Source organism: Mya arenaria, chromosome 13 (assembly GCF_026914265.1).
Source record: "Mya arenaria isolate MELC-2E11 chromosome 13, ASM2691426v1".
Lineage (NCBI taxonomy): Eukaryota > Metazoa > Mollusca > Bivalvia > Myida > Myidae > Mya > Mya arenaria.
This window is the reverse complement of record NC_069134.1, coordinates 57440265-57464088: the sequence shown is the minus strand read 5'-3', so window position 1 is coordinate 57464088 and position 23824 is coordinate 57440265. Positions and strand designations below refer to the sequence as shown.

Here is a 23824-nt window from a genome sequence, read left to right as displayed (position 1 = left end):
ACTTAAGTCTCTATCATTGCTTGATGATGGAATATCTCTCTCCTTACATGTGGGAATGAACAATGTGTGTCTTCTCTGGTTAAATCTCTTGCAACAGAATTCACACTAATTTGTATAAGTTCACACTCTATATCAAGTACATGTCCATGTATTTTTTAACACTTTAATATTAATCATTTCTTGATGACAGTATATCTTTCTACTTACATGTAGGAAGGATTAACATGTGTTTTCTATGATTAAATCTCTTGCCACAGAATTCACACTCATTTGTATCACACTTCATTACATGCACATAATTTGATGGTCTCACTTCCAAATTTCAAAGCTACAATAATCCATGTTTCAGTAGCAAAGTTTTTGGTATTTAATCTTGGTAATTTAATTTGTGTGTGATTCACACATTTTTTTACAAAATGCAGAAGTTACAGTTATTGTATTTACAATTTCTGAAGGTTTGGCATTTTTGCTTCTCTGTGAGATGTCCAATCATTGCTCGACATTTTGATCACATGATGCAACACCATTTTCTCAATTGATTATTTATTCTGCATTTTGCAGTAAGATGCAGCTCGCCTTAATGATTTTAGTGATGTAAAAATTTAGAAACAGAAAAAATTCAGCTTTGGCATTTTGAAGTGAGGCCATCAATATATTATTCAACACTATCACTGCATGATGGCGTAATTCATTTCTTCTTTCAAGTGGATACTGATGACATGTGCCCTCATCGCCCCTTTTTGATTAAACTTCTTGCCGCAAAATTCACACTCAAATGGTTTCACACCTGTGTGAATTCTCATGTGAAGTTCTAGATTAAAGTATGCCCGCCCACAAACTTTGCATGGGTACTTCTTTTTTCCACCTGAAATGGCCAAAATAAAAAAATACTTAAATTCAGGGACCATCAAAAACAAATAGGGTATTTCCTCAAAACAAGCCTAGAACTTTCGTTATGAGCGTTAATTATAATGCCAATAAAACATCATTCCACGTGAATATATACTATTTTGTTGCTGTCTTAGTGAGTTTACACAGCTTATAAATAGCGCAAAAGGGTTTCCCAATTTATAATGCGTATATTTAGCATGTGAAAGTCAACTTTTTTCTCTCTTGTTTTTTTGCAATGGTATTATCTGGTGTATAGTCCCTTAAAAGAAATAAAATAAAAAATTAAAGCTAAAACAGACCATAGAAAAACACATCAATTTTTTTGTCTTAATTTCGACAATACAGATCAAAGACTAAAATGGTCATGTTTCGAAAAAAGACAAAATCATAAAGTAATGTCCAAGTTTTATTTTATCAATGCAACATTTAAAATTACAACACATAAAAATCTACATAAACTATAACTAAACATTAAAACACATAGTTAACATACAAGAAAACAACAATTCACATTTCCATACATATGTGTATAAAAACCATGGTTGTTATTTATTGTTTACTTGGAGAAAGTCTTAGTTTTCGCTTTTATTACGGTTTCTTATTCTTTATCATTTGGAGTTTTTACTTGTGAAATAAATATACACACAATTCACTTAATATAAATACACATTTTTTTTACTCTTTTAGAAGTAAAAACCTTGTAATGATGTAAAGAATATAAATGCTCTTCGAGTGCTTAGTAAATACCAAAAAAATATTTACACAAAAATAAACATAATAAAAATATATCTGTTTGGTTACACCAAAAATACACATTTATTTTTAAGTAAATGTTTTCTTTTCATATAGGAATAACACACATTAACAATTAATATGACTGTTCATTAACGTCAAAAAATAATTTGAGTGTTAAATGATATATGCGCCAGTTACATGTATATAAAGTCCATAAAAGTCTGTTTCCATATAAAAAATAATTAACATTACCATGACCTTGGCTTTAAGCACTTTGGTGTTTACAAAAGACATGTGCCTTGAGAGTTCCTTTCTGCGAGAAGCTTTTGCCACAAACAGAACATATGAATGGCTTCTCTCCTGTGTGTATTCGCATGTGCATATCTAAGCCGTACTTGGACGGAAACAGCTTCCCACAAACGCTGCAGGCTTTAGCTTGCAAATCTTCTGCAAGGAAAAAAAAGATCTTTTCAATAACCTGAATCATGATATCATAAGTTGTATGTGATGACATGCACCACGGACCTATAAACCACGTTAACAACAATGTCATTATAGGCATGCACTGACTGTAAGATAATATGTCTGAAAAATGCCCCAAACCAATAGTACAATGTATCTGTAACTCACACCTTAATTAAACAGTAAATAGTTCTGATTTATCAATGTATTTAAAAGAGGACTTTAATGTAGAAAAAAAGATGCACCTAGGGCCGATTGTTCAGAACTTTGTTAAAGTTTCGTTAACAACATTGTTAACATCATTATTGTTAACTTTGAATTTGATACTGCTCTGGAAGTTTAATGTTTAATGGATATGCATGTGATCTGCTGTATTTCTTACAAGGTATGCAGCTATAATTATTTATATTAACATATATTATATGTGAGCACATCATCAAATATTTCACATTTAAAAGTCAACAAAAATGTCATTAATCTCATTGTTAACTTTAAAAAAGTTCCGAACCTTCAGCGCAATGATTGGCTGTAAGTCATTAATATCTCTTAGCTGATGGAATTTAAGAGAAATGGTCGAGATATTCTGGAAGGTGTCTTCAAATCTTAATAAAAACATTTATTTTTTTAGTTTATTTACCGAATGGTGGCGTACAAGTAGCCTTCACATAGTTTACCAAATGATGGCGTACAAGTCTTTAAATATTTTACCAAATGATGGCATACAAGTCTTCACATATTTTACCAAATGATGGCATACAAGTAGCCTTCACATATTTTACCAAATGATGGCATACAAGTTTTCACATATTTTACCAAATAATGGCGTACAACTCTTCACATATTTACCAAATAATGGTGTACAAGTAGCCTTTACATATTTTACCAAATGATGGCATACAAGTCTTCACATATTTTACCAAATGATGGCGAACAAGTCTTCACATATTTGACCAAATGATGGCATACAAGTTTTCACATATTTTACCAAATGATGGTGTACAAGTAGCCTTCTCATATTTTACCAAATGATGGCGTACACGTCTTCACATATTTTACGAAATGATGGCATACAAGTCTTCACATATTTTACCAAATGATGGCATACAAGTCTTCACATATTTTACCAAATGATGGCATACAAGTCTTCACATATTTTACCAAATGATGGCATACAAGTCTTCACATATTTTACCAAATAATGGTGTACAAGTAGCCTTCACATATTTTACCAAATGATGGCATACAAGTCTTCACATATTTTACCAAATTATGGCATACAAGTCTTCACATATTTTACCAAATGATGGCATACAAGTCTTCACATATTTTACCAAATGATGGCATACAAGTCTTCACATATTTTACCAAATGATGGCATACAAGTCTTCACATATTTTACCAAATGATGGTGTACAAGTAGCCTTCTCATATTTTACCAAATGATGGCTACAAGTAGCCTTCTCATATATTACCAAATGATGGAGTACAAGTAGCCTTCTCATATATTACCAAATGATGGAGTACAAGTAGCCTTCTCATATTTTACCAAATGATGGAGTACAAGTAGGCTTCTCATATATTACTAAATGATGGAGTACAAGTAGCCTTCTCATATTTTACCAAATGATGGAGTACAAGTAGCCTTCTCATATTTTACCAAATGATGGAGTACAAGTAGCCTTCTCATATTTTACCAAATGATGGAGTACAAGTAGCCTTCTCATATATTACCAAATGATGGAGTACAAGTAGCCTTCTCATATTTTACTACCTTGATGGTGTAGATGTAACATTCACATTTTTTATCAACTGACCGTCTACAAATAAACTATACATATTTTACCAAATGGTGGTGTAGAAGTTGTCTTCACTTAAATAGTGCAGTCAATTGCTTTAATACCTATCTAACATACACAGAACATTGCAAAGTAAACTGATGTATTATTTGACAACAATTTAACCTGATTTTTTATCTTTTTCCTCGCATGAATGTTTCAAATCCATTTTCCTGTACATTTACAATGAACACTTGTGGGTGAGTTAATCTGCTTCTGGCTTCAATACAACAAACAGCTATATACACGTAGACTGGGCCTTTTTTGGTGTTGTTCCTAGGAATGGGCCATATTGACCCAAATCCCAGTGTTAGTAAAGTAACTGGTATCCTTTATGGGTGAATCCTGACCAAGTGCCGTTCCATTGAGCACTTCTGACTGAACCGTTTACCACACACAATACAGTTGAATGGCTTCTCTCCTGTGTGTATTCTCATGTGCAGATCTAAGCCGTATTTAGATGGAAACAGCTTCCCACAAACACTGCAGGCTTTAGCTTGGATATTTTCTGGAAGAAAAGAACGGTTTGTTAGTAATCTATACCAAGATATATTTTAGATAATATATTCTTTTCAAAACATGTACATACGTATAAGGCAGTTATATTATCATTTAAATAATCTGCAAGTATCGTGCCTTGTAAGTAAGTAAATTTTAAAAGCATCTTTCTTAAATTTTACATATAATGATGCCCAGTCAATGTTATAAAACTGGTTACTTATTTATTGATTGGTCATTCCCTATTCAATAAATACTGCCGCCCAATCAAATTGCTTTTAATTTTGGGCGTAACCTTTTACTCTGCGCCCGTAACTCAGAACCAAATTTATTGTTTTAAATTGTTTTAAGGGGGTTTTCCAAAAGAAAAATTTAACAATTACCAGATCGAAAAGGTGCTCTTGGGATTATTTTTTTTTCTCCTATAGTGAAATACAATATGTCTATACAAGAGGGATTCTGGTGTGCAGATTTCTAAAATGTGTTTCATATCTGTGGTCTATTCGAGTAGTGTGGGGTATAAACTGACAAGTAAAATAATATGTAAAGATGCATGTTTTAATCCAGCCATAGAGCACATACTGTAAATATCTAACTCACAAAATATCACAACATTGCTTATGAAAATACAATAACATATAATTGCAAAGGTGTCTTTATATGATATAAAGACACCTTTGCTTCCAACAAATAAGTCTTAGTTTAATTAATTTCAGGGCGATAAAAACAGCAAGAAAATATGAGCATCATTCTTTTTTGTTTTTTTTTTCAACATGCACTGTTTATGTATCAAATCTATAAAATCATTCAGAGTATGATGGATTCATGTCCAAAGCAGGGCAAAGGGGCAGAAAACCCTGTTGAAATTTTCCCCCAACGCCATTTATACATTTAAAGGTACTTCTTGGTCATTCGAATGTAAATGTCCAGCAAATAACAAACTTAACATTTGTATGATAGTCATAATTTCTGAATTCAAAACTCATTCTGAATTTTATCATCCCTGTCCATCCTTAGACTTGAGCTCTTTGGTACCAGGTCTTTTTAGAGGTTGGCCTTATCAGACTCATTCTTACAATGTGATTTAAATAAAACGTTCTTTCTTTGTGTACAACAACCATTTGACATTTCAATGTTTTGTTGTACATGTACATGAAAAATATCAATTCTTATTAATGCAAGATAACTATGTGTTTTTTCAATGTTCCTTTGACTTGCGTTCATACAAGAAGTCCTTCATGAGTACACAGTGACCTTAAACCTGCGTTCTTACAATGTTCGCACATTTGTAAGTTTATGAATGCATGGTCACGATATGGCCTTTCAACGATCCTTTCTGGGTGAAACCGTTACCACAAATAGTACTCAGCGAGTCCTTTATGAATGCATGGTGACCATATGGCCTTTCAGCGATCCTTTCTGGGTGAAACTTTTACCACACAGATTACAGGTGAATGGCCTCTCGCCTGTGTGTGTTCGCATGTGCATTTCTAGACTGAACTTAGATTGGAACATCTTTCCACAAGCACTGCAGACCTTTCCTGGTAGGTTTTCTGAAAAATAATAAAAGAGCAATGTCAGAAGAGTAATAAAATTTGGATTGCAGATTATGTATGTTACTAAATTCTTTTATAAATGTCAAAAGTACTTAATGATAATCAATAGTAAAAGTCATGTTTTAATTTATTAACGGACACTTCCGTGGCTGCTTAAAACAGGTGTGAACTTAAGACCAGTTGCTATCCTTCATTTGTCAGATACACTATAAAATATACAAGTTAACAGTGTATGTTGTCTTAAGTCTTCTTAACACAGTGACCATGCCACAGATTTTAATATTTCTAAATGAGAAAAAATTATGGAAAATAGAAAAGCACCAAATACCACAAAAAAATTTGTTTTATTACCTAAGGAACATTCCAAAGGCATTTGACAATATTGCAAAGACATTTGTTTTATCACTGCATGTACAAAGAACATTGCAAAGACAAATTTATGTATGTAGAACTTATGTACAGAGAACATTGCAAACACATCTCTTTTCTCCTTATGGACATAGGACATAGTAAAAAATATTTTTAATTATCTTATGAACATACATGTAGAACAATTATCTTACGAACAGAAAATGGCATAGACATATTTTTATTGTCTCTTTAGTTTTTTTATTTTCTAATGAATGTTGCAAATTCATTTGTCATATGATCTTATAAACATAACACATGTTTACGGTAATTATATTATGAACACAGCAAGTTGCAAAGCCAAAATATTGTATTACCTTATGTACATAGAACATTGTAAAGTAATTTGTTTCATTGTTTTGAGGGCACGACATAATTAATATCTGTATTACATTTAACATTGGAAAGTCAATTAGCTGTATTAACTAACATACAAATCTCCAGCCAATTGTAAACCACTGGATAAGTTATTCACATGTTATCTTTTGGCTTGTGGAAAGCAATTGGATTGGTCAAACATAATTATTGGAACAAAATATTGACCAATAATTGAGCATTTTGGCTAGCTTTAACCAAACCAAAAAAATACCCAGTATTTACAATTGGCTATTGTTTTATAAATGACACAGAGTTAACAAAAGCAAATATTTGGTTAAAAAAAAACATGTTCCCATTTAAAACCAAAACCATTTACCAAAATAATAATTGAAACCCATTGGCTCCATATCCAAGTACTTTGAACTTGCAAATATCGAGCCAAGCGGAAATGATTCCAAGGAGAAAAAAAATTGGTCCTTTACTTCAATTTCGAGCCAACGAGGAAATCGAGCCAAGCGATATGGAGCTAACGGGTTTTGACTTTATATTATCCATTGTACATTCATAAATGCATGAAATTCTTCATTCATCAAAAATTTCATTTCATTCTTATACATTTAAACATGACAAAGCCCTTGTTTCATTATCTAAATACTGTTTGTGGGGTTATGATACATGGTATTAAAAACCTCCTATATTTTTGTGTTGCTTAGTGCCTTTTGACATCACCCCGCTTTATCAGGGTATGAACATAGTTGGACTTGTTAATGTCTGTGGAATCTGAAGGACACTACGCTGCTTTAACCAACCCAACTGCGTTCAAATGAACTACATTACAATTAACATATCCTTTACTTAAACACTTTCCAACTTGTTTATGGCCTGCTGACACTGCAGACACAATTCCAACAATAACAATTTTCAATTTACATTTATATGAGTGAGCGGTATTTGAAATCCAAACTTATCCAAAGATGTTGCATTCATTAGAAAATATTCGCAATTGCCCAAAGGCAGGATTTTCAGGAATGGAAGTTAAGGTGTAAATATTAAAATTAACAACATCAGCATGTTCCTCCAAGCATACTCATAACAGCAACCACAATGCAACACTTACATGTACTCTATTTTACTATCATTTTCAGACGAAAAGCAAAATTATGAATGACCATGTCCTTCAGCCGTGCATCTTGAAAATGTGACCTTTAAGTGCCCCTTTTTGACGGAACATTTTACCACAAACAGTACACTTGAATGGCTTCTCTCCTGTGTGTATTCGCATGTGCATATCTAAGCTGAACTTTGATTGACACAACTTTCCACAAACACTGCAGACGTGTCCTGAAAAACAGAGAAAAAACCAGGAGTTAATATTCATGTTCTTAAATATATAACAGCGAAATGAAGTGACAGTGAACTATAATTTAATGCAACATAAACAAAGAGCCCACACCTATTTATCTAGAATGTTTGTTGGCCTGCTAATTATGATAAATCCATCAATTTTAAGGGTTATTACTTATGTGTGAATAACAAAATTGAAAAAACAACAACAATTTACGGACCAATATTTTATCGGTTTTCTGTTACTGAAAATCGGTCCAGCAAAGTCAAAATCGGTCCAGACCGGCAAATTGTCGGTTTTTAGAAGCCATGTGTGTTATAATAGACAGTACACAATATAATGCATTCTTTGTATTACCTGTTAACCAATACACAATTGAAGGAGTACAGACAAAAACAATGCAATGTCATCTTTTTTTATTATCTGATACACATTTTATAACATTGTAAATGATTTGTTCTTTATTTTGATGTATAGTAGTATTGCAAATTCATTCAAATACAGTACCCTGGTAATGATTAGATGAATATTAACATTACACAGTTATTTTTATATTTCTTTAATAACGCAAGTTATATCACAAAAAAAAACGCCAAGAGCTTATCTCAACATGAATTTATTTTTACATATAAAATGTACTTGGCAATGTGCTGCTTTTCGAGTGTATTTCTGGATTGACCTGCCTTCCTACAATTCATCCTTCAATGTTGCATGGTTGCCATATGGCTGGTGTCTTTCTGGATTGACCTGTGTTCCTACTATTGGTCCTTCAATGCTGCATGGTGACTATTTGGCCTTTCAGAGTCTTTCTGGATTGACCTGCATTCCTACATATAGCCTTTCAGAGTCTTTCTGGATTGACCTGCATTCCTACATATAGCCTTTCAGAGAGTCTTTCTGGATTGACCTGCATTCCTACATAGCCTTTCAGAGTCTTTCTGGATTGACCTGCATTCCTACATAGCCTTTCAGAGAGTCTTTCTGGATTGACCTGCATTCCTACATATAGCCTTTCAGAGTCTTTCTGGATTGACCTGCATTCCTACAGGTAGCCTTTCAGAGAGTCTTTCTGGATTGACCTGCATTCCTACAGATAGCCTTTCAGAGAGTCTTTCTGGTTTGACCTGCATTCCTACATATAGCCTTTCAGAGAGTCTTTCTGGATTGACCTGCATTCCTACAGATAGCCTTTCAGAGAGTCTTTCTGGATTGACCTGCATTCCTACATATAGCCTTTCAGAGAGTCTTTCTGGATTGACCTGCATTCCTACATAGCCTTTCAGAGAGTCTTTCTGGATTGACCTGCATTCCTACATAGCCTTTCAGAGAGTCTTTCTGGATTGACCAGTGTTCCTACCATTGGTCCTTAAATGTTGCATGGTGACCATACAGAGTTCCTTTGTGGATGAAACGTTTACCTCAAACATTTCTCATTGCTTCCATTGAGAATGTATAGTGACCATATGGCCCTTCAGGGTCCCTTTCTGGGTGAAACGTTGACCACAAAGGGGACACTTGAATGGCTTCTCTCCACTGTGGGTTCTCATGTGCATGTCTAGTGTCGACTTGAAAGGAAAAGATTTCCCGCAGACGCTGCAGACCTTGACTTGCTTGTTACCTGGAAAGAAAATTAACATGACAATAACATTTGCTTCTTATGAACACAAAGAAATGTTATGTCATTTATATGCTTGATGTTTAGAACTTTCATGTTATGTTTAACATATCTTACCTCACCAACATAACTTAACCAAACCTGTTTTATTTGTTGTTATATCTTGTACGAGTGAACATGTATCTTACATGTATGAATGTTATTTGATAGCATCTTAAAAATAGAAACAAATTAATTTTAATTCAAACAAAACAGTACCTCAAGCTAAGCAAAAGCATAAATAAAATACAAAACCAGCTAAGAATACATTATCTTTGAACTGTTAGCAGTTAAATATTTATTTCCATCATAGTCTTTGACAAAAGAGATTCAAAATACATGGAATGTTTAAAATCTAATACACAACAAGAGAGCTGTGGGGAATTCACAAACGCTTGTCTGATTTACTTTTCTTCTGTCAACATGTCTACCAAGTTTGAGTTGAAAATCTTACAAAAAAAGTAATGGCCTAAATTTTTGCATGCCAACAACTTTGATCAAAGGCTATGACAATACCCCAACTTCTTTTCTTAGACAAACAGACAAACTAACATATGCTGTGTAATGTTTAAAGCTGCACTCTCAGATTTACCATTTTTACAACTTTTTTATTTTTTAGCTTGGAAAGAGCAATTTTTGCGTAAATATCTGCAAACCTGTGATATAAGACTGCTGACAAAATATCAGATCGCAGATGTTCATATTTTTGTTTGAAAAATAATGTCTTATGGCTTAAACCTTTACTTACGGTTTAAGAAAAATGCATAAAACATAAATTTTTGAAGTGAAATATACGAAATCTGTGTTCTAATTTTTTTGCAAGCAGTCTTAAATAACTGGTTTCCATGGATTTTAGCAAAAATAGGCTCGTTCCAAGACAAAAAAATTAAAAATGTCAAAACGTTCAATCTGTGAGAATGTAGCTTTAAATTTAATACACAATACAGTAAACAAATAATGCTGTAAAAGAATGTGTACAACCTTGATGACATCACTATTGATTTTTTATGCTTGTATGTTTTTAGTATGATTTGAACATATAAAAGGTTTTGAAGCAGATCTCATAAAATTAATCTTGAAATTATGATCATGTTACGTTTTCCGTTACTGACCAGTTAAAAGAACAAAACCTCTTGAAGGATCTGCAGTAATTTTGTTTCTCTATTACTTTTTTTACTAAACAGAGTGGGGGTTGCACACATTTCAACACCACTATAATTCCAAATTTGTAAGAAAACAAACAATCAATTTCACACTAACACTTGGATTTGTCATATTCTTATTTCACAGTTCAGTCTTATATGCCTTCTATATATAAGGCTTATCATATGTCCTTTCTGGACAAAATCCTTTTCGCACTGCGGCACTTCACTGGCCTGATTCAAATCGTTACTCCAGCATCATATGCTTGGAGTATATGTGACTTCTCATATGCCCTTTCTGGGTGAAGTCTTTCCCACAGTGCGGGCACTTGAATGGCTTCTCCCCAGTGTGTACCCGCATATGCATCCTCAGGTGAGCAGGGGTCGGGAACCATTTACTACATATCTCACACATTTTCCCCTTTCTGGTTCTGCCTGAAATAAATAAATATAATAATGAACTAACATTAATAATACAATGGAAACTACAGGGACAAGCCCACTCTATGTCAAAGACTAACAAATAGGCACAAGGCAAAATACAACATGTATATCTGCTTACAAAATGTACTGCTGGCTTCTGAAACTTCCAATTAGTACTAATGAATACTAAAATGTAGACACAATATGTATTAATACTATCTATGCTTTAACTAACAGATTAAACATGTTTCTATGGACCAGCTGGAAAATTAATTTAAATTTTTTTTTTAATGAAAATCATCAACCCTAATTTAAAATATTTCGCTCATTCCCTAATTGTTTTTGCGCTTAATCAGATTACGATCACCCTAGTTAATTCCCATTTTTGTTTAAGGCCAAAAAAACAAATATGTCTGGTTCAGGAAACGTTGTCCCAAAAAATTAGGAGGGTAGGCCTTTTTTTCCATTTTTTTTTTTTTTTTTTTTTTTTTTTTGACGTATGTTGTCTATGTGTAGACGATGCACAGAGCAGTCAGATCACTTTGTAACTCCCAGCATGTGGTATTGTGATGTGTGCTTGTTTCAATGCAGTCATTTAACCACATAATAACAGAGCATTTCAACCCTGTATTATCTGTAAGGACCACAATGGAAATAAGGTTTTATTTTAACTCTTTTTTGTGTTATCCTTGACATAAATGTTATATATGTTTATACATGTTTAAATTTGTATTTGTCATGTTATATGCAATTTTTATGTCGAATAAATCTATCTAATCTATCTAACCATGTATCATCTTTGTTTATTCACATTATTTTCCTTTTCTATGCTTGCTGTTTATGTACCCTATGCCTTTTAGTCACCCTCTGTACAATGCTAACCTGCACAAAGAGTTCACAAAAGAGATTCATGTACAACCTAGTATTTTATAAAAATTCCATTTTTTAAAGATTTCTGTCGACAATTTTGTTTAAAATATCTTGTAAAGATAAGTCACTGGGTTTTAACCATTCCTTAAAGACAAAGTGGTGTGTTTACATGAAATAATGCCGATCTTGCCACTTTTAAACATAGATTTGTGACCTAGATCAATTCATAAACTAAAATTATGCCCATTGGAAGTTTGCATTTTAGTTTAGCAAGAGCAATGTACGTATTTACGGCGATTTGACTTTTGAAGTGATGCAATTTCGGATAAACCAAAATTCGGATATAAAATTTTGTGTCGGACATTCGGACCGGCAGAGTTCATTATTCGTCGGACCAAACCACTTGAAATGGCAATTGTCCGACGGTCATTCGCCATGCCTGCCTTGGTCGGGGTATAATACCCCGATGGAGGATATACCTCGATCAGCAAAATTCCCCAGCCTGTAAAATACAGGTATGACAGATCTGACTGGCTGAGTATTTATTTTAAATAAATCTGACCTCCTATGGCTTTATCAACTACCTGTACCTTTCTGGTATTAATTTTAAAAGACATCAAAAATACAAATATTAAATTCGATCTTTTTTTCAAAAGCAAAGGAAGGCACATTTCACCTGCCAAAACGTTCCGCCCGGGCCTAAACTAGTTGCGGCTTCATATTTGGTGGCAAACAGTTTGGGGTTGGTTGGCCCTTGGAGCTCCTCGAATACTTCCGAAGCTGTGCAACCATGCTGGACCGCTTTCATGACCTGCCGCTCTGCTCCATGTTCACATTTTTGGAGTTTTATGGCCATCAAAGTGGCTGGTGAACACGCCATGGGCGCCGCCATTGTTGTGCGCTCTATTAACCCAAAGATCGATATAAACGCGCTCTATTAACCCAAAGAGCAATAACTACAGAAAAGAAAATTTTCAATACGCAGTAGAGCGGTTTTCGGCCGCGATTTCGAAAAAAAAGTTTAGGGTCGGCGGGTAAAAAATAGGGTCGGTCGGGTTTCCTGAACCAGACATATTTTTTTTTTGGCCTAACAAGGAATTCAAGTCCATATTCAATTATTTCAAATTGGTGTAACATTTATGAATATTCATATTAGGATGGACCAGCATGTCAATGTTAATGTTGTACTTTCAGTCCTTTGATTTGGTTTCACAGGTTTTTATTAGAGTTCTCCCCCTTTTGGGAGTTTTTTTAATGAAGTGTTTCTCTGTTTAGCAGTCAATTTTCCTTGTTGCCTGTGGCTTTTATGTCTGCCAAACAACATAAGAAAATGCCATATTGCATTAGTAGTTCTTGATTCTTATGTTTATTTTAGCATCATTTTTATTATTAGTCTTGTAACTTATGATGAAAGTGACTCTTACACCATGATAAGCTTTAAATGTAGTCTTTCTGACATACATTGGTTTCAACTTATGTTTTTAGGCATATTTTGTCAAACAATTGAATTGAACATTATGCAAATATTCCTTAAATATTGGTATAATTATGTTCCCTAAAAAAGGATATATTTAGGACAGGAATAAACTGAGTGGTTTTATTAAAGGCTCAGAAGTGAACTAAACAAAGGCCGGGAAGAACAACACAGTTACACACACAAAAGATTACATTATTTACAATTTTTATTGCATATAAATCTTTATTGATACATTCAAAAATGAAAAATAATTTTTATTTCAATTTTATATCTAACTACACACCAATAATATTTTAAATGAGCTCAACAAGAAACGCATGCACAAGATAGACTGGCGGTTATACACATATAAACATTGCAAATGATACTAAAACAGTATTAAGTTGATTAAAAACGCACATTTTTACAAGCAAATATCAAACACTTAAATGAAATATTGGTCTAATCCACTGCATCCATGCAGAGGTGTGGTACAGAACTATAGCAATACAATACGTCATACAACAAATTTGAAAGAAGTCATATAAAATTTCTGCTAATGAATAACACTTTAATGGACTGTAAAAACCTGATGAGTGTGATTCTCTTTCTTGAGAATTCTAAAAGATTTTTTTTATCTTAAATGGACTGCTAGCAAGCAAGATTAATCCCTGAATTCCATAATGTTCAAAGCTTTCTTTCAGCTTGATTATGAGGAAGGCTGATACTTGTTTCCTGGAAAGTATAAGTACTTAAGTCCATTTTAAGAAACCATGAGAAAGTTCCCCTGTTAAGGTTTGGACACAAAATCACTTTGAGAGTGAGAGGCGGACACCTAGACCACTAGATCACTCTTACAATGCCTTAAGTGATATTAAAGTAATTTATCTGAATGGACTGTGAACATGTGTGATTTCATGTTCCCTTTCTGTGTGAACTCTTTCCCGCAGAATTGACATGTGTATGGTTTCTCTCCGGTGTGTGAGCGCATGTGGCGGTCAAGGTGGTATTTGGTCTGGCAAACTCTCCCACAGACAGTACATGGACGAAATGAACCCTCTGAAAAGGTAATAAAAACAGATTGACATGACTGAGTCCGCAATTACCAAGACTATCAACAGAAAAGAAGAAGAAAAACATGGAAAAATATCCAAAAGTAGGAAATTTTCAGTTAATCATTACCAGGGTATTTAATGAATTGAATGATTTTGCAATTTAATTATATGCCACAATTAAGAACAAAAGGTACAAAAAATGATAAAAATAACAATCACAGCTCGATTTTTATTGTTCAGAAACAACAATGGCATTTGTAAAACCATCAACACTCTCTAACACTGTCTCTGTCTTCCAGTATCAAGAATTTCTAACTCATATACAAAGTAACTATTCGGCTCCTATATGAAATTCTATCAGGGTGATATTGACTGAAAGCTTCCACCCCATGGAGGGGCCAGAGCAGCACCTTGGTGGGAGACATGAAGCTGGTGGGTTTGATGCAAATTGGTACAGTACAAGGTAACACGGTTATAAGTACTGAGTTTGATGCAGGAGATTGTTTTCAAATCTCATGTATTTTTGAAGATTTTGATTTTCCTAGGCTAGCGCAGTAATTATAACCTTATTATATTTCTCATCTTATTTCTCGTCTGTAACCAAACAAAAACTACAAGCCACAGGGTCCAATAAGTCACAAGCAATAAATAACAACATAACCAAACACAAACTTTATTGAATCTTAATTAACACAATTGATTAGACACTTTGATGGATACATATATTATATCACTGGGCACATTGTTTAGAATTTCATGAAAGTTAACAATGTTCTTTACGTCACCGTTGTCACAATTATTGCCGCTTCTGAAAGTTTAATGGATACACTTGTAATCTGCAGTTATGTCTAACAAGACTTGAGACAACTGTTTCACTTGTACTTGATTTATTAATAATTTAAATGTATGAGAACATCATCAAGTACTTCAAATTTAAAAAGATGTCTTTTATCACATTGTTAACTTTAAAAATGTCCCGAACAATTTGCCACATCTTGTAACATTTAAGGTATATTTAAGGAATGAATTGCGGGGTTGATGTCATTATCGGGGTATGAACGCAATTGGGTTGGTCAATGTGTGTGGAGTCCGAAGGACTCCTCGCGTACTTTGACCAACCCAATTGCGTTCATATCCCCGATAATGACATCAACCCCGCAATTCATTCCTTATATTTACACCAATTGTTCATTATTTCATTCAAGAATTGTTAAAAAAAATGCTTTATTTCATTTAAGAAAACCTTTCAGTAATCCGTTCTTACTCATTCTGTAAATAGAACGACCCGACTATAACCGGAAACATTTTTTTCAAATGACGTCACAATAATGCAGGAAAAGATCAACCACTTGAAATCACTTTAAAACGTAAAATTAAAACACTTCTGGTACCAATATATTTAAAATATAATAAACTAACACTTTTAAAAATGTTGATCTATATTTTACGGGACCTGCAGACACAATACAACCAATAACAAGATTAATAGCTTTCATGTATATTGTTATGCAATGAATTACCATCCGAACATATCCGAAGATGTTGCGTTCATCGATTGATGAACGCAATTGCCGAAAGGCAGTTCATTTAAGGAATGGAAGTTGAGGTGTAAATATAAGAAATTAACCAATTAACTCTTTGTCTTCTATTTTAAATGGACAGCAAACACATGTGTTTTCATGTGGACTTTCTGCGTGAACTCCTTTCCACAATGATTGCACTTGAATGGTTTCTCTCCTGTGTGTGTTCTCATGTGGCGTGCCAGGTGGTTCTTAGATTGAAAAATCTTTCCGCATACACTGCATACATGACGAAAAACTGAAATCAACGAAAATCATGTTATAATATCATTGAATCTTTTACTCAACGCACTAATGAACTCATGGATAAATCGTATTTCGAGGGTTCTATAGAAGACTATTTTCATATGGTGTTATAGCGGAATTGCACTAAGCCCTCCCTATGTTCTTGATAAATTACAGGTATCAGCGAACTGATGCCAATGCATGTAGAGGGTTTTCCTGGCCTAACTCCACAAATAATTACCGGTAGCAAACTCATCCTGGCCATTGATGACACGTTGCATTGTAAACATGACAGAGTAACTAAATTTCATGAAAATATTAAGTACAGGGGTTCTAACAACAGATAGTTGTTAACCCTGAAAAATATCGAGGGGTCTGTTTGAGAATGAGGAATTCACGCCCAAAGCAGGATAAAGGAGATTAACAAGACTCCTTTCAATTTGTTTCCAAAGTAATTTATATTTATTTCAAGGTACTTCCTACTGATTTGATGCATATGTACGACCAAAATAGTCTTTACAACTTTAAAATAGTCTTAAGCTAAAAGCTCTCAATCTTGATTCACAATTAATCATCAACTTATAAGCCCCTGCAAGCTATTTTTGCTGGGGCCAATGCTATGACAAGAAGTCAACTTTTCTTTAAAAATAACAACAAATGAGCTACAAAAATGTATAGGCTTATAGTATACAATACCATTACTGAAATACAAATTATTCATAGTACATGTATGCCTAAACGTAATGCCTATGCCTAAAATTAGAATTCCTTGAAATAGATATGTTGTCTGTCATTTTTTTTTATTAAACGTTCACAATGAACTTGACCTTCTAACCCCAAAATCAATATATAGTTATCTACTAACCATGACCAATGAGCATACCAAGTTTGAGAACTACAAGTATTTAAAAAGTTTTTGATGGGAAACAATAGTGTGAGGCCAATGACAATACCGGAACTTCTATGAATTTACTAGGCTTCAAAGATAACACAGAAACAACAGCAAAAAATGACAACACACATGAACAATATCCATGAAACTCATATTTTATTAAATATTAATAAACACATTCATCCTAAGCAATTCAACAACAAAAAAAAGTTCATACATGAATACAAAAAATTGAACTTAGATTTCACCAATTCACTTAGTCACCTGCTTTCTATTAATTTCCTTCTAGCCGTTTCACAGTTACATTTAATTTGCCATAACTCCAGTAAATAATTAATTCTGGCTGTTGATATATTGGATAAAAATTGCTTAATAAAGAAAAGAGTGTACATGAAAGGGTTAGACCATGGATGACCAGAAGCCAGACAACATGAGCCCTACATGCTTGCCATGCTACACAGGCTACCTAACAATGCATGTAAACAGTTAAAGCACTTCACACAATATGAAATTTACAACTGACAGCAGACACAGTCATGTTTCTTCAAGAGGACTACAATTTAACTAACAAGTAAAATTATTACATGTTTTAATGCAAAAAATAACAAATACATACAGTTTCTGCTATTTAAAATGGACACCTAACACATGTGTTTTCATGTGGACTTTTTGTGTGAATTCTTTTCCACAGTATTCACACTTAAAAGGTTTCTCTCCTGTGTGTATTCTCAGGTGGCGCTTGAGGTAATACTTTGATGAGAAAATCTTCCCACAGATTTTGCATGGATGATAATAGTGATCTTCTGAAATAAAAAAAAATAGGATACAGAAGGTTTTCACTCAGTTGAGAGCTATTATTTTACTTAAAAAACGCAATGTTCAATCTAGCTGTGTATGCCTATTTAAGACAACAGAATTACCATGGAACATCAATTCTAGAAAACAAAATTACCATTGAACAGCAATTCTAGATAACAAAATTACCATTGAACATCAATTCTAGGTAACAGAATTTCCATTGAACAGCAATTTTAGATAATAAAATAACCATTGAACAGCAATTCTAGATAACAAAATTGCCATTGAACAGCAATTCTAGATAACAAAATTATCATTGAACAACAAATCTAGATAACAAAATTACCATTGAACAGCAATTCTAGATAACAAAATTACCATTGAACAGCAATTCTAGATAACAAAAAACAGCAATTCTAGAGAGATGACCGCTAGAGCCAGGGCCGGTTAAAAATGTGTTGCATTTACCTCTACTGTCATTTAAAGACTTAATGCAAGCCAAAATGCTTTTTTCAAAACTGGATGTTTTTATGTGTTCGAAAGAACAACGGATCCTTCTTCCAGATTCCATTTGTATATCAACATGAAATATTCTCCTCTGTGAGTTCATGTGTAAGGTACCGTAAATGACTGGGTATTAATTAGACGCCCTTTTTTCCCTCAGATTTCGATGCAAAAAAATGCCTGCGTATAATACCCAGTAACAATTTTTTTTCTGAGGTCGATTTTTAAGCTGAGAGTTTGTTTACATTTATGTAGAAAGGGAAGTTACTCGCGTCATATTGATCGATTATATACGGGTTAAAACGGCAAGTTAAAGTTCGGTATACGGTATATCGTAAGACGTTTATAATTTTAACAAAAATATTTTTGGATTAAATGTTTTTCAATTAAAGTTATTCAATTTAATTTTGAATAATAAATTGAATTGAACAATAATTAAACTTGCATATAAGAAAGCAAAGTTGGGCACTGTCAAAATATTTTTTGTCAGTTGTACGATAAGGTGTGAAAATCTCGGCTGCCTTTAACCTGTTAACATACCAATACTACAAACTGTTGCAATAATGGTCTTGTTTTTTTCGCACTTTGTCACGTTCTTTATTCTTTTCTGTAGGTGTTGACATTTTGAGAACAAACTCGTACAATATAAGGTCTTTGCAAAACTTAACTTATCATTCTTGACGTATTTTGTTTACGATATACTGTCAGAAAGAATCTTACAAATTGTCATAAAAGGTACTTTTTAGTGCCATCCAACAACAAATTGTCACACTAGGTACTTTTTAGTGCCATCACGGGGAAAGTGCGTACATCGTACACAGCACGAGAAAAGCTAGCTGTTATCAGCTATGCTGAAGAGCACGGCAATCGTGCAGCGGGTCGCCAGTACACCATGAATAAGGTCAACGTACGCAAATGGCGAAAACAGAAGCACGAATTAATGGCCATGACGAAAACGAGAAAAGCCAACCGGGGCATGGGGGCGCTCTATCCCGCTATTGAGACGGCTATTCTACAATACGTCAAAGAGCGAAGAGAGGGGGGTGTTGCCGTATCAACGATTGATATCCATCTCGAGGCTATGAAGTTGGCGAAGACACATCAAGTTCAATCAACCTTCAAGGCATCAACAACATGGGTCAGCGCCTTCATGAAACGTCAACAGCTGTCCATCCGAAGACGTACTCACATCAGCCAGAAGCTACCAGATGATTTTGAGACTAAAATCACAGACTTTCAGCCATTTATTATCCGCCAAAGAAAAGCCACCGACTTCCCACTTAGCCAAATAGGCAATGCTGACCAGACTCCACTGACATTCGACATGCCTGCGTCAACAACGTTGAATGCTCTTGGTTCTAAGTCTGTAACCATACATACAACAGGAAATGAGAAAAACAGATTCACCGTGATGTTGGCTTGTACAGCTGACGGAGGCAAGCTCCCGTCATACGTTATATTTAAGAGGAAAACTATGCCGAAGAATATCGAATGGCCAGCAGGGATCCACGTTCGTGTGCAGGAAAATGGCTGGATGGACCAGGCTCTTTGCTACGACTGGGTTAAAACCGTGTGGAACGAACGACCAGGAGCAGACCTGCATCGCTCTCTACTCGTCCTGGATGCTTTCAGGGCTCACACAACCCCCGGAATGAAAGAGTTGATGAAAGAGTCAAGGACAACTCCAGCTGTCATTCCCGGAGGGATGACATCCATTCTACAGCCTCTAGACGTCTCCATTAACAAACCGATGAAAGTGGCACTGAGAAATAAATGGAATAATTGGATGGCCGGTGAAACGCACTCCTACACCAAGACTGGGCGAAGAAGGAAGCCAGAATTGATCAAATCTGCGCTTGGATCGTAGACGCATGGAAAGAGCTAGATCCGAAGATCATTGTTTATGCGTTCAAGAAGTGCTCCATATCAAACGCTATGGACGGGACCGAAGATGACACCATATGGGAGGAGTTTGTCAAAAACCCAGCGCACAAACAGACAGATGAGGCAGCCGACGAAGAAGAAGACGATGATGGATGCGGTTACTACACGGACAAGACGACCAAAGACATGACGGAGGATGAAATGGAGCATTTCTTCGAGAGTGACGACGATGACGAAGAATTTGAGGGCTTTGAGGAAAGCGATTAAAGGATTAGTGAATGACAATTTGTGTGTTTCTTTGTGCAATTTGTTTATGTGCTGTTTGAATGTATTTATTTTAAATAATCTGTTATGTTTTATATCACATGAAACGAATAAAAATGAAACCTATTTTGCTTTGTGTTATCATTGTATGGTTTTAAAGATAACCATCGCCATTTTCACGAAAAAAAATAATTTTGTCACTGTCAACAAACATGGTGGCCGAAAATGCCAGACAATTTGACATTTTTTCTATGCGTCTTTTAACCCAAAACATAAATTAAAAGGTTTTTTCCCCCGATTTAGCACATATTTTTTTCCCTGCGTCTAATACCCCCTATCGTCTTATAACCAGTCATTTACGGTATGTTTGAGCAAATGCATGGTTTTAATAAGAAATTTGTTAGCAAAGCTGATTTTCTACAAGTAACAATTACATAAACATTATTCTTTTATTTCCAATTTATACAACATTGTTTCAAAAACAGAGGAGAAAAAAACAAATTTACATGTATTTAGTTCATATTTACAATTGACTTCAAAACTTAACACAATGCAAATGTCATTTACTTCAGTTAAGTATGAGAACATCAACAATGCAATGATCAGGGGTGGTCTGCTGGACACAAATTCAGACCCTTTGTTATCAACCATTCAAATTTTTTAAGCATGTTTCCCTTATATTCAAGCATATCCTTAAGTGTAACTCAGACTTAATGTTATTTTATATGGTTGAATAGCCATCCTTGTAATGCTTTCCTCCTATTTAACTTCAGGATATTCTTTAAGTGTAACTCATACTTACAGCAATTATATCATGTGTTTCTACATACTTTCCTTTTGTGAGAACCCTTTTCAACACTGTTCTCATTAAATGGTAAGAAAAATGCAATAACTTTAATACAAAAATTGAATCACACACAATTTTGCTTAAGAATGTCCTTAAATGCAATTTGGACAGTGTACTTCATGTTTATCTTCATATTATCCTTTTGTGAGATCTCATGCCAGCACATTATAAATGACCTCCCTAAAGCATGTACCCTCATACATGTATAATGGTACCACAAAAGTATATCTCACTAAGCGTAAAATTAGTCAGACTTTGTGTGTCTTCATATTGTTCTTCTGTGAAAACATTTCCCGCACAAATCACATTTGTATGGCATCCCTTCAGCATGTACTCACATACTTGACTTAAGCATACCCTTAAGTGTAACTCAGATTTTTGTGTACTTTGATCAGGTGTGTCTTCATATTGTCCTTCTGTGAAAACCCCTTCCCACACAGGCTGCACGTGAATGGCCTCTCCCCTGTGTGGACAGTCATGTGACGAGCCAGCTTGTTTTTGCTCGCGAAAATCTTGCCACAAATAGCGCAGGGCTTAAAGCTTCCTGAAACTAAAAAAATAACATGTAATATGCAAAACATGTAAAATATCAAAATTCATTTACGAACTTAAAAGGCTGTAAAAACTTTCACTGAGGCAAGCTGTGGAAGATGAGGAAAAACTGCATTGTTACCTAAGCTGGTGTAAACATAATATTGTTACTGAGACTGGTTCTTTCAAGAGATGGAGACATTAACCTGGTACTTTTTTTTTCAAGGTTATTTGATATTATACTTGTTATGTTTTCTTGGTGTTGGCTTTCAAGGACATATGTTTCATTATTTTCGTTGTAATTTTTGTCATAGTTTGCATGCATGCAAACTGACAGGATTGTCAACAGTATTTAACTAGCTTGGCAAGAAAAAACAAGACAAAATGGTTTCAACATTTTTCATCAGTTTATGAGTTATCAAAATCATACCTACAAAATATAGTGTGCAAAAAATAAAGTAAAAGAAATTCTAAGCCTTGACCTTAATTTCCTTTTTACAATTGTCTACATTAAAATAAAGGTTAAACAATTCTAATTCATTTTTTAATTCATAACAAAAGTAAATACACTTGTGCACATCAATTGTAATGAGAGTATAAATTCTTCTACAATATAATTGCAATGAAGTCATTCAGTCATTTAAAGTTGGTTCCCCTTAGCATGACCAAATCTCTTTGAAAGCATTTACCAATTTCTTTACTTCTATGATTACCACCTTTTCTGGTGTGGCCTCATTTCGAAAAATGATTACACCCTTTTCCGGTTTGGCCTCAGTTCGAAAAATGAATACACCCTTTTCTGGTTGGGCCTCATTGCTCAATATAAATACCCCCTTTTCTAGTTGAGCCCTACTGATCAATGTAAATACACCCTTTTTTGGTTGGGCCTCATTTCTCAATATGAATACACCCTTTCTAGTTGGGCCTCATTGCTCAATATGAATACCCACTCTCTTTTCTGTATAAATGACTTTTGCATATCAGAACCAGCATTTCAACATATGGGGTCAGTTGTACCTGAGTCTTACTTACATTAAACAATATCTGAAGTGAAATGATGCAAAAAAGCCTTTACGTATTCACAGCCATTAAACAAAATGGAAGATGCTAAAAGCCTTGTGTAATCAAGTACATGTAGACTTGGTTTTAACAGATTTGTTGAGTAATTTTATTCGTTACCAAGGGCAGAGATAATCTAATGTATAAAGCACCATGTCAGTTCCAGAATCAGTTTAAATGTTCACTTTCAGGGTCTGATGAAGTTTCAGTAATGCCATTAATTGGGTATTTAGATTCATTTTCATTTTGCTTGACAAGTCAAAATCAAACATAACGCACACTTTCAAGAACGTCCACATATATTGTAGTGGCAGGTGTATATGTGTCCCACCATGACACGTTTGCGTGAAAATGCCTTCCCGCATATTTGGCACTTGAACGGTTTCTCTCCCGTGTGGGTTCGCTCGTGTTCAATCAGCCGTGATGGCGTTACGAGTCTCTTTCCGCAGAACTTGCACTCGTACTGCATGGATTCTGAAAGCAAAAAAGAAAGAAATTTTCATATCAGAGTTTGTAATACATTTTCAAAAAAATATGATCAGCGCATTTGAAGTTTGCTATTTTGGACAGGGGACAGCGTAATTAGAGAATA

The 23824-nt window shown here is 34.3% G+C and overlaps 1 protein-coding gene across 21 annotated transcripts in view; it reads right to left on the bottom strand.

The window, feature by feature from the left end:
• The window catches only part of LOC128214014 (zinc finger protein 500-like), a 155765-nt gene that overhangs the window by 87213 nt on the left and 44728 nt on the right, over window positions 1-23824 (bottom strand). The window contains exons 5-6 of one of the 21 annotated variants that reach the window (XR_008257853.1): window positions 21598-22192; window positions 18088-18148 (exon numbers count right to left, since the gene is read on the bottom strand). The exons of 7 other annotated variants lie outside the window; for them this stretch is intronic. Coding sequence is in view for 13 of the 14 variants with exons in the window: in XM_052920192.1 (XP_052776152.1) it covers window positions 669-865 (197 nt within the window). In the remaining variant the exon portion in view is untranslated. Of the gene's footprint in view, window positions 1-295; window positions 866-1860; window positions 2074-2903; window positions 4432-5682; window positions 5975-6555; window positions 8045-9431; window positions 9667-10023; window positions 11280-13953; window positions 14653-15819; window positions 16467-17477; window positions 18149-21394; window positions 22193-22628; window positions 23707-23824 lie in introns of those variants that run through there. 13 more of the 21 variants (XM_052920197.1, XM_052920192.1, XM_052920205.1 and 10 more) reach the window with 13 other exon arrangements.